At 31.7% G+C, this 12,639-nt stretch overlaps 1 protein-coding gene across 5 annotated transcripts in view; it reads left to right on the forward strand.

Annotated features, from left to right (window-relative positions):
* PHIP (PHIP subunit of CUL4-Ring ligase complex) overlaps positions 1-12,639 on the forward strand; it is a 131,716-nt gene that overhangs the window by 47,302 nt on the left and 71,775 nt on the right. For all 5 annotated transcript variants that reach the window (XM_072832280.1, XM_072832277.1, XM_072832275.1 and 2 more), the window contains 7 exons: positions 244-344; positions 5,052-5,122; positions 6,512-6,612; positions 6,706-6,746; positions 7,501-7,599; positions 8,420-8,573; positions 9,002-9,136. In XM_072832280.1, the coding sequence (XP_072688381.1) occupies positions 244-344; positions 5,052-5,122; positions 6,512-6,612; positions 6,706-6,746; positions 7,501-7,599; positions 8,420-8,573; positions 9,002-9,136 (702 nt within the window). The remainder of the gene's footprint in view (positions 1-243; positions 345-5,051; positions 5,123-6,511; positions 6,613-6,705; positions 6,747-7,500; positions 7,600-8,419; positions 8,574-9,001; positions 9,137-12,639) is intronic.

Raw genomic sequence — 12,639 nt, forward strand, 5'->3', positions numbered from 1 at the left:
AATTTAAATTTTAAGTCATTTTTATAATCCATTGTATAAAGTGAACTAAAATGAAGAAATGAATATTTCCTCTTTCTTTTAAATACATGGACTTTAAATAAGATCGTAGTCATGACCTTCATTAATTTTGGATGTTTTTTAACCCTGTTGTAGTTTCTATTTGCGTAGTAAAAAGTAGGTTTATTTTTTTGGACTGTGTCACTCTCTTCTTATGAAGATTTTTTTTCTTCATTTATTTTTCAGTTCTCACCATTGTGCAGTGGCTCAAAGAGATATCTGTCTTCTACTGGGGCAGATGGCACTATTTGTTTTTGGCTGTGGGATGCTGGAACCCTTAAAATAAAGTCAGTTGCTCTTTTATTTCGTGGAATAAATTGTTTAGTTTAATGGTTAAAATTGCAATAGTATAAAGTAGTCAACAATAGGAGATTTATTTATTCTCCTCGAGTAAGTAACAAAAATGCATTCACTGACCTCTTTGATTTTCATGTTTTCCTTTGTTTTTCATGCTTCAAACAAAGTTTCTTATGTTAACGTGTTTGGGGTTTTTTTTTCCCCCCCGCCTTAGGGGTTTCCTTCAGAATACCACTCCTTTCTGTGTGCCACATAGTTTCATCCCAGTAGCTTCTTCTGGTATTGAGAATATAATCTTAAAAAGTTCCTAAGGTTGTTCTTTAGAAGAATTACAATTATTTCTGTCATACATCTGCAAATTTTAGATTTTATTATAGATCTTAGTAAACTTAGGAAAACTGATTACATTTTCACTAAACTACATCAAGGTAGATAGATGCATCCTTCCCCAATCCGATAATAGCATTTTGCATTTGTGCTTTCTCTTGTATTAATGTCTTGGTTTATTAAAACAAGTTGGCTAGACAGTGTTATTTTTCAGTTAAGGACAATGAGGCAAAAAAGGTTAAACAACTTTCCCATTGTTAAAAAAAGGTCTTAAAAATTGGCAAAGCCAAGACTAGAACAATACTTCCCTGTCTGTTCATCCGTGCTGTCTATGCCATGCCACCTCTCAAGTGAGTGTAGTAGGGAGAGGAAGTGCTACATTTTGCCCCATAGACAGACAGTGAATGGGGAAGTAGTACATCCATGGTTTTGCAATGTTGAAATGGTCATCTCTGTGCTCTCATGGTAGAACATCATTTGGATTAGAAGGTATATCTCAATACTTTTATCTGACTTCTATTTATAAATTGTCAACCCAAGTTGAATAATTTATGAATGTCTTTATTTTAAAATAGTAACGTTTACATAAGCTTCATAAACATTAACATTCCTGGAGAGTACCTCTTATAACAGGGCATTAGGAGGCCATGGCAGCTAGAGTAACATTAATAAAATAAACTGTACTTCATTTGAAAAGAGGATTCCGATCAAAGATGTAATTCTTTAGAGAAAGCAAATTGATTTCATTTTAGTTGCATTCTTAATATTTAAAATATAAATATTAAAGATTTTCTGTAGACCTTTAGATAAAAGTTTAAATATTTTACTGATGTGTAGACAATAGTTAATTGTCATTTTCCTTTGAGTATTTTTTACCTCCTTATGGACCAGATTGGGATACCATTGTCTTTCCATGTTTTGTTTTTGTAGAGAAGAAAAACATGACTAACAGTCTTAAAATTAGCATAGGAACAAAAATGTTTTTACAAAATGAAACTCTCACTTTGTGCTTCTTGAGGATTTCAGTGCTAAGTACAATATTTATCTGAATTCTTGTGAAGTGAGTTTTCCCATATAAATGTTTTTTTTTTTTTTCAGAATCTTTACATAGATTCACCTGTTAGCCCAATTACCCTATCCATTTTTTTCACATAGGTATGTTTTTTAATGTAGATATAAGTGGAGTACTGTATATAATTTTCTGCTGGTTTTTTCCTTAACATTTTGTCGTAGGTATTTGTAATAGTTTTAACAGTTCCATTTTGTTCCACTGAGTTGTTATTCCATGCTTTTCCTCATGATTTTCCAATTTTTGGGTGTAAAAGGTTATTTCTACTTGTTTATAGGTAGTATTCTTCTCTGTTTTTAATTGTCCCTAAAAGCTTTTAATGTATTTTTCTTTTAAGATTTCATTTATTTGTTCATGAGAGATGCAGAGAGAGAGGCATAGACAAAGGCAGAAGTAGGCTCCATGCAGGGAGCCTGACGTGGGACTTGATCCCCGGTCTCCAGGGTCACACCCTGGGCTGAAGGTGATGCTAAACCGCTGAACCACCCGGGCTGCCCAAAAGCTTTCAGTTAAAGTCAGGCGTAAAGAAGTACTTTTTTCTTAGACACTTTGGGACACCGATTTTCTTTTCCATTTTTACTCATGGCTGCCATAAATTTTGGCGGTATGTACATTGTTACTATCATGGGCTTTAATTACTGATCAAACGCAAAAAAATTGTATTGAGCTATAATGCTTTTGTATAATCTGATGGGGTGGTGCCTTCAGCAACCTAATCTGCATTAATTGAGAAAATCAGTTCTATTAGTAAACAAAACCTATTTTGAAAACCCAAATCTTTAGGTAAATTTGCTTTTTTACAGTGTTAATGTAGATGTTAACAAGTCACACTGATAAAAATGCTATTTCGTAGATAAGAAATAGGAGTGACTAGGTGACTTGATAGCTTGCTGAAGAAGATCTCTGAGTAGGAGAAAGCTGTCCAAGCATATTTAGATTAGATGTGAAGGGAAGAATGGAAATTCAAAATGTACAGATGATAATAATGATTACAAAAATTTTTAAAGCACTTAGACTTGCCAAGCTTGTTCTAAGCACTTTACATTTGTCATCTCATTAATCTTTATGACAACCATAAGAAGGTACAAGTACAATCTTTAGGACAGATAGGAGAGAAAACTGAGGTGGATGCTAGAAGTACACTGTTGGAACCCCCTCTCAATCACTGTACCAGACTAAGAGCAATTTTTCATTGATGGATTATCTAGAACTGACTGAAGTAAATTAAAGTACTGATAATCCTCCTACTTATTGAGTGTGTTGGGCACAGTACTAAGTACTCTATGGATTAAACCCATTTCATTATCTCAGTAACTCTTTAAGATATGTCTTAGTTTTACTCTCATTTTATAGAAGAAGACAGTGAGGTACAGAAATGTTAACTTGCCTAAGGTCATACACCTAATAAGAGGCAGAGCTGGAATTGCCTGAGTCCAAGGCCTTATCTTAAAATACTTCCTCAAATGTGGATTTAAAAATAAATTGCTTATACCTGTACAACTGTTTTTTGCCTTTAAAAAATTGAAGTCCTTGTAAAATGGCAACCTATATTATTATTTGCATATCGTGATTAAGTTGCAACAAAATGATTGCTTAACACTTACAAGAATGTGCCAAAAGTTAACAAAAATGTAGGGCTAGGATCCACAAGGTATTAATGAAAATAGTGTATTAGATTGCCTTTATAATTTCAGATTAATTTATTTAAATTACAGTTACTTGAATTTTACTCTGAATAATTAAGTTGTAAGAATGTTTTAGTAACTTTGTTTCTACAGAGTTCTATTCATGCTCAGTTATGTTACATCCTGTGACTAAAAAAAATTCTTATATCACTTTAAAAATTTATATATAGGGACGCATGGGTGGCTCAATCAGTTAAGTGACCGACTCTGGGTTTCAGCTCAGGTCACTATCTCAGGTTCCTGAGATGGAGTCTCACGCTGGGCTCCATACATAGCACAGAGTCAGCTAGGACTCTCTATCTCCCACTGCACACCCCTTTGCATAACAGCATGCTCTCTTGCTCTCAAATAAATCTTTTAAAAAATTATTTATAAATGGGGATCCCTGGGTGGCTCAGCAGTTTAGTGCCTGCCTTGGGCCCAGGGCATGATGCTGGAGTCCTGGGATCGAGTACCGCATCAGGCTCCCTGCGTGGAGCCTGCTTCTCTCTCTGCCTGTGTCTCTGCCTCTCTCTTTCTCTGTCATGAATAAATAAATAAAATCTTTTTTTAAAAAATTATTTATAAATGTATTTTAAAATTTTTTAACAAATACTTTTGTTTTCTGTATCAGTCAAAAAGATTTTTCTTGTTCCAAATATATAGCTGATAGATCATAAGTATTTTGTACTTTTTCCCCCTATATGATCTCAAAACTGAAACCATTCTGTGTTCATTTGCTGTGGATTGTAGAAGTTATGCAGTGTATTCAGTTAAGGCTCTATAATTTTTTTTTAAATTTTCTCCTCTGATATCCTTAGAAAAACTAGGTCAAAATGTATGTTAAGTAGGGCTTAAAAAAATCACTGTATTGGAGCATTACAAATATATTGTATTGGAGCTGGTATGTTGTAAAAGTCTATAATTTTTCTTTCTTTAGTATCAGTGATTGCAACAAACATTTAATGTCCATAGTGCTAATATAAGACATAATTTATAACCGTTACATAATTGGTGTAAATATATTTGAGTGTAGATCACTGTCTTCTGTAGCTATCTTGAATGAGGATTATAGTTGATCTAAGATTCAAACAGTCTTCAGATTTTCACTGGGATGAGTGTAAGATTCTTTCTGGAGTCTTAAAAGGTATATTTCATCGCATCAGATAATAAATGGAGGAAAATGTTTTACAGTGTCTAACGTTGAAAAAGTTTATTACCTAAACCTGATGGTATACATAAGCCACAGGAGACAGCATCTATTTTGCTAGTGTGCTCACATTTACAAATGACTTTCTAATGTATTTGTGCATTGCTGCTGTACTGTATGAAAAACTGAGAACCTGTTAAATTTGATTAGAAGTAAGTGTAATAACTACATCTCTGACGTGGCAGTGGCTTTGAGAGTGTTTCACGTGTAGATCTTGTATAATCAGAAGCTCCTACAAAATCTGTAGGATTTTGCCATAAGATCTGCTGATCACGACACAATGATTTTCAACTTGTTTTTAGGAAGGGAGCCATCTGTTGCTTCTTATTTAATTTTGTCATTCTGTGATTATTTTTTGAAACCGCTCATTTCTGGTCTTGCTGACCCCTTTGGGGATATTTTTAATTATTTATATTTTGTATTCTAGTCCAAGACCTGCTAAATTTACAGAGCGTCCTCGGCCTGGAGTTCAAATGATCTGTTCTTCTTTTAGTGCTGGTGAGATTTTTTTCCTCCCAAATTTTCCACTTAAAGTTGTACATTAGAAAGCTTTTAGTGGAACACATAAGATTTTGAAAATACTTACTATTGTAATATAAATCATATTTGCATACATAGACCAGGGGATGGTCATAAATTAGAAATACTTGAACTTTGCTAGAGTTATTTTATGTATTCACATGACTAAGAATTTTTTTGAGACCATAATTCTCTGGTAAGAGAGAAGAGTTTCAGAATTGACTCTGTTAAAGAATAGATCTTTGAATAGTTATCTCATCGGAAGAAAGATATTTTAGATATGTTTTATATTTTCATAGAGTTTGGAAGTAACCTGTAGCTAAGTGAAATAAATTTGGTTCTAATTGTAAATCTTTGTTAATTACCTTGCTCCAAATTTTTCTTTGTTTTATAAAAGGTAGCTATATAGCAGTGCGGATACCCCATTTATGTTTTGAGTTTATACAGTAGCATTTTGAATGGATATGTCTTTTAAAACAGATTATAACTAGAATATTTGAAATGAATTGATGAGAAAGTGTAATGAAACATCAATAGATTTAATACTTAAGTGTTCCTAATACCAGTTCCTTCCACATTTACCTCCAGTTTTACTTATCTTTTCAATTGATAATTGTGAATAGCAGTAGTACCTGAGATAGGTGATTGCAAACTAATGACATAAATCTGTTTTTGCCATATTAATATCCAAACATGTTTAATTTCTCACTTCTAGATTTCTACGGCTACTGCCATGAAGATAGTTTTCCTTTTAGTAATAACAATTATAGGCACTATCCATGATTTCAGAGTACTCTGTAAGCAGTTCTGTTATATAGCACTGTTTTCAACACTGTGGGAGAGTGTTGATTCCAAGGAGAGAGGGTAAATTGCATATATAAATAATGCAATGCAAAGTAGAATATATGTGCTATGAGAAGAAGTCTTAAATAAGAGTTGAGAGGATGGCAGGCTCATTCGATTGCAGAGTTGCAAAGACAACCTACTGAAGAAATTGGGCCCTAAAACTTTGATAGGATTTTAACAGAAGAATGTGGCAAGAGAAGGACCTAGGCAGTTAAAAGGCATGTTTTCTAGGGAGCATGACTGATAATTTTAACATAAAATTATGTAATTACTTAGTGAAGTCATTTGTAGTAGAAATCTTCTGTAAGTATTGAAAAATTTATCCTAGTTAAAGGTGTGTTTGTAAAGGTAAAAGTTTATTAAGTTTGGGTTAAGATGTGTTATATACTTAGGATAAATATGTATACTTCTAGAGTAAAATGCTAATCATCAGTATATATCATGGTAATGTTGCTTGCATTTTATTTAATTTTCAGAGATTTTGAAATTACGTTTTACTGATAAATGTTTGTTATTCCTCAGGTGGAATGTTTCTGGCAACAGGAAGCACAGATCATATTATTCGGGTTTATTTTTTTGGATCAGGTCAGCCAGAGAAAATATCAGAATTGGAGTTCCATACTGTAAGTACTGGTAAAAAGAATTAGATTGGAACAATTTTAAATGAGTCTAATAGTTTATATTCAGGATTCTCTTTTTTATCTGCTTATATGTAGGACAAAGTTGACAGTATCCAGTTTTCCAACACTAGCAACAGGTAAAATAATTATTTTTGTTTGTAAATTTAATTCTAATTTAAAATTTTCAAATAAAGACATTTCTTGTAGTCAGATTTTAATTGAAATTATATACAAACTAGCCAACTAAAATATAAAGGTCGTGACCAGTCATACTAAAAAGTGACTGTAGCCTGAGTGTATCTTTATGTTTTGTGTTAATGTTTATTTAGCCACTTTTAATAATAGGGACGTTTATCCACCCTATATTTTTTCTGTACATGTCAGAGTGTAGGGAAACTTTTAGTAGAGTTTGAAAATATATCACAATGTAATATTTGAAGCAGAACTGTTTATTGATGATAAGCTTAAATGATACAAATGATATAAATTTTCCCAGATTCTTATTTTAAAATGAAAGAAAGCTATTTCTAAGCACCTTGAGTAAAAGAAGTCAAGTTCTTTAATACTGAGAGGAAAATCAATATTTTTCCATTGGAAAATATTGATTCTATTTGTAAGGTAGTAAATAGTGGCCTTGAATCACTGTTGAATGTTATTTTGTGATTTAACCATACACATTAGAATGTATTTGTATAAATTTTTAAAAGCCCATAAAGTTGCAGAAGTTCTTAGTTTTGCAGAGAATATCTGAAAGAGTAATCTCTTGTATTAGAATGCTGTGTAAGTAAAGATAAGTACTCTCTTAGTATTTTGAAAAACAGCTCTAGAAATACGCATTTTGGTTAAGTACATGTGATTTGGGGGGGGGGGTTTGGGCTTCCTTTAATACAGATTTGTAAGTGGGAGTCGTGATGGAACAGCACGTATTTGGCAATTTAAACGAAGAGAATGGAAGAGCATTTTGTTGGATATGGCTACTCGTCCAGCAGGGTAAGAAATCAAATTTAAAATCTTACATCCATAAAGATAGATCATTTAAAGTATGTTATATTATAGGTTGATGTGACTCCCAGCCTATAAAAACATATGTGATAATTCATGTTAAAATGATTACTTTTCTGTAATAATTAGTGCTATCGGAGATAGAGGATATTTCTGAAATAATTTTTTTTCTATATGTATGAGAAGATCTGCATTAATGACTTTTTCCAGTTCAGTTTGTTAAGGAGGTGATAGTACTGTAGGAATACTTGTAAGTTTTGCTAGTTTTCTTCAGAAAGTGGGACATACTGTATTGTTCATCAGTCACAAAGAGATGATATAATATGTTACTGAGGGATGATTATAGTATATGTAATGGTTCTCTCTAGCCAAGACAAGTTCTATTTCACCTTGTAACTGTTATTTGGTTTTAGTATTTAATAAATTAACTGTACTTGTATTTGTATGTAGTAGTCTCAGATGGATGGGAGAGCAAAGCAGTTAGCAGGGCATGGCACCAGCAGTAAAGGATGGATAGTGAGCAGCATGGCACAGAACTCTTGGATCTAGATAGAGTTAATAGATAACATGCTCAAGATCATCTATTACTAAGGGCTTTAGGAGTGCTGAAATCCTGGGTTCGCTGACTCAGTGGAATGATTTTTGCCCTTATTCTTTGTTGATTCAAACTATTCTTAATTGTTGAACGATAGTTATCCATGCAATGAATGTAAATATAAATTATAAGAAAACACATTTAGGTTTTTGTCATAGTAGTATTTTAATAAATAATATCAGTGTAAACAAATACTGCCTCCATCACTTTCAGCCAAAACCTTCAAGGAATAGAAGATAAAATCACAAAAATGAAAGTAACTATGGTAGCTTGGGATCGACATGACAATACAGTTATAACTGCAGTTAATAACATGACTCTGAAAGTTTGGAATTCTTACACCGGTCAACTAATTCATGTCCTGATGGTGAGAAAAAAAAAAAAAAAAAGACTCATTTTTATTTGGTATAATGAAAATAATTATAGAATGGACTATTTTCATTGAGAAAGTCTTTTATATAAAGTTAGCTAAAAAATGTTGCTAAATGGATAACAGATCTTTGTGGTAGATAAATAATTTTAAAATATAGTTAAAATGGTTTGGCTTGGAAATCTAGATCCTTGCTGTCATTTTTATGTAGGGCTGCATCAGTAGTAGTCTCAGATTTCACCAAATGATAGCGAAACCTTGGATGGTGGTATTAGCTCAGCTTCATTAAACATAGATAAATTTGAAGATTTTTGCCACTTTAATAATTCTTAGAATTCAAATTCTAGAAATGTTGCCATATTGATATTTGATTGAATTTCCATTTTTAAAGTTTATAATTCTTTGCCACTTCAAAAATATTTCAGGGTCATGAAGATGAGGTATTCGTCCTTGAGCCACACCCATTTGATCCAAGAGTTCTCTTTTCTGCTGGTCACGATGGAAACGTGATAGTGTGGGATCTGGCAAGAGGAGTCAAAATTCGATCGTATTTCAATATGGTAATTATCAGTCTCTTCATTTTATAGCTGCTAAAGGTTTGGGGACTTCGTGCAGGTATTCTGCATATCACAAAGGAAATCCATGTAGGAGTTTGGTTAGACATTATTTTACTTTTAAGTTTCAAAAAGAGTTTTGAATTGTACACTCTTATTTAGATGTTAAATTTAAAAGAAAATTGTGCATATTACAGTACATGTATATTGGTCATAACTAATTTGGTTTTTAAAATAGTTTTAACAGTGATACTTTGAGAGACTCACAAGTATGAAAATACAATATAATATAAATACAATATAATATAAATAAGAGAGGGATCCCTGGGTGGCGCAGCGGTTTGGCGCCTGCCTTTGGCCCAGGGCGCGATCCTGGAGACCCGGGATCGAGTCCCACATCAGGCTCCCGGTGCATGGAGCCTGCTTCTCCCTCTGCCTATGTCTCTGCCTCTCTATCTCTCTCTCTCTCTCTGTGACTATCATAAATAAATAAAAATTTAAAAAATAAATAAATAAATAAGAGAAATTTTGGAAAATAATGTGAAAAAATTTTAAATATTTATATTTTGGTATTGTACTTTAAAAGTCTTATTGCGCAACAGGATTTGATTCCAGTACCATCATTTTATGTATTTATTAAAGTTTTATTTATAAAACTTATAAGTAATCTTTATGCCTCACATGAGTGGATCTCATGGTCTTCTAACTGAGCTAGCCAGGCACCTACATCCTAATACACTCATTTTAAAATTAAAGCCAAATTAAAGGCATTCTTGTTTTTTTTATCAAATTATAGTATATTAGATATTATTTCAGACCATTCCTCTTCACATTTTGCTTCATATATAGATTTTTAGTATATTTTGCTGGATATTGGAATTGTAATGGTTTAATATCACAGCTTACTGTGCATTGTTAACACATCTCTGTAACCACTGTATGAAGTTTTCCTCAAATACTTGGTTTATCCAGTAATAACATATTTTTAATCTATTTTTATATATCAGAGATAACTTTCAACAAAATAAAAAACTTTTATTTCTATTTCAGCATCTTTAGATTTTTTAAAAATTATTATAGAAACCTCGTAATGAATTATGAAACACTGTGTAGTCAGAGTTATTTTGCCAGAGAAAAATTTCAGAAGTGTCATTTGTGAAATACAGTGGTTTGTGAAAAGAATTCATGAAAGTGATATTATACTTGATTGATAATCATAGTAAAGTTACTTCTGTATAGTCAGAAGTAATAAGATCATTTGGGAAGAATAAGATGCAAGAGTTTTCATTAGTGAAGGAATTAAGTTGGCTGTCTTTATGGATACCTTAGTGTATAAAAAGTAAGAACGAAGATTTGTCAAATTCTCACTCTTCTAAAAAGATTTAATTATTTGGAGTACAATTTTTAGTGACAAATGGATTTCCTTAGTGATATTGTACAGATATGTTTTTAAGAGCAAATAACTTAAGTATGCTGGTAAAGAATTCATTCTTTTTCTATCCTTGTGTTTCTGGTTTGCTCCTTTTTGGGACATCTCTGTTGAATAAAAATATTAGTTGTTTCTTAATTTGTCTTTATAGCTTCAAAAGAAAACAATTTGTGGCCTATACATTTATTAGTGACTTTTCTTAGTAATTTCATATTTTTAAAAGGCATTGGTGTGTTAGTAGAGTGTTTGGAGGGAAAGTTTTCTCTCATACTTGAATACTGCTTTCACCTTTAAGCTACAAAGGTGAATTTTTCCTCATCAGGTAAGTTAATCACACTAATGTTCCACGTTATGTTATAAAAATTGGAATACATTGAGATTGAAGTGATTTGCTCTTAGACCATCATAAATTAGTGAGATAGCCAGAAACAGAAGTCAGCCATATTATATGTATATTCTTTGAAATTAGCTAGGGGATTAGTTACATTACTACTGCCTTAAAAATTGTTTTAATAAGAGTTTTAGAAAAGCTATTTTTCCTGTTTCAAGATATGAAAAGCCTCTAAAGGGCAGAAGAAACAGCTTTAATAATTAACCGCAATAAGTGGAATTGGATGGTGTCCATAAGAATATTCAAATTGAGAAAGACAAAATGTAGACTTAAAGGATTAAAAATATATCCTGCATTTAAAAAACTAGAAAATGAAAAGATCCTCTTTTTAATTTTTCGCAAGAGTTTTAATGACTTCCAAAGTACTTGTACATATTACCTCATTTGGGTCTCATGAAAACTTTGTAATGTAATCATGGTAGATTTTAGATTTTATTACTAGATTTACGAATGGAGTAACCGTGTAGAGATGAATTTCTTTGCACAGGTTTACCTAGGTCACAGTGTATATAAAAGAGTACTTGGGGTTTAGACCCATATTTTTTTGTTCATTGTTACTATGTTAATGCCAGCTCTGGTTAATGATTGACCATTGCACAGCTAACTTCCAGTGCTACCTAGTTAGTGATAGGTCACCAGAAGAAAATGTTTTTATAATAATATTAAAACTCTGAGTATAGAAGTTTTAAGATCTTGTAATTTAGCTTGATGATTTTTTTCTCTCTTAATTTATAAGTTATCTAAGTGCCCTACTTTTTGCTCTTTTGTTCATTTCATTGTTTATCTATGGACAAATGGAAGATAAAGCATCCAGCATTGCTATTAAGAAAATAAAAGCAGTTTGAGAGGGGAGTAGAAGTTTGTGCTCACTGTCCACTCTCCTGAATGTTGACTTTTGGTTATACTAGTAAAAAGTATTTGGCTGTGTAGCACCCGCAACTTTTTGAGTTACTAAAATACCATATAACTTGAAGAAGTACAAGTTCAAACCTTTATATTAAATTGTAGTAGTAATAAGTTCAATCATAAATATTTTTTTAATGCTCTATAGAGGGACTAATTATAGTGCCTTGGAAAATTTAAGGATAAATAATTCTAGTGGAATTCTCCTGTTTAGACTAGAAATGGTGAAAGATTAGATGAAGTTTTATTAAGACTAAGTAATATTTCATGTGACTTTTAAAAATCAAAGCTTACAACTTTGATTTTAAATAAATAAATTCACCGTTAAACCTATAGTTAGAAAATAAGACATGTAAGTTACCTTTAAAATAATAAAAATTTGATATACAAATTCTTTAAAATATAAGTTATTATCAATCATATTTTGAGGATACTGCTTTACTATTGGGTTTTCTTTTTATAATAAATAGATTTTCCATTTGAAATTCATAATACCTTTGCAAGAAGTAATAAAATCACGTAACAAAAATTATGTTGTGTTAATCAGCATTTTACTCTACCTTTCTTATTACAAAAATTAAATGAAATTTTAGAAATTGTCAAAAATTCTGTATTATTGAAAAGCCTTTCACAGGTGAAAAGTTGAGCTTTGTAAATGCCCATGTTTGACATACAGTAATTTTTAAAATAAACTTTTTAATAAAATAATGATACATTTATTAAATTTAAAATATGAGACATTGAGATATTAATACTGCCCTGATAGTCATCATTCTGGTAAATATT

The sequence above is a fragment of the Canis lupus genome, chromosome 7, assembly GCF_048164855.1.
Source record: "Canis lupus baileyi chromosome 7, mCanLup2.hap1, whole genome shotgun sequence".
Taxonomy (NCBI): Eukaryota; Metazoa; Chordata; class Mammalia; order Carnivora; family Canidae; genus Canis; species Canis lupus.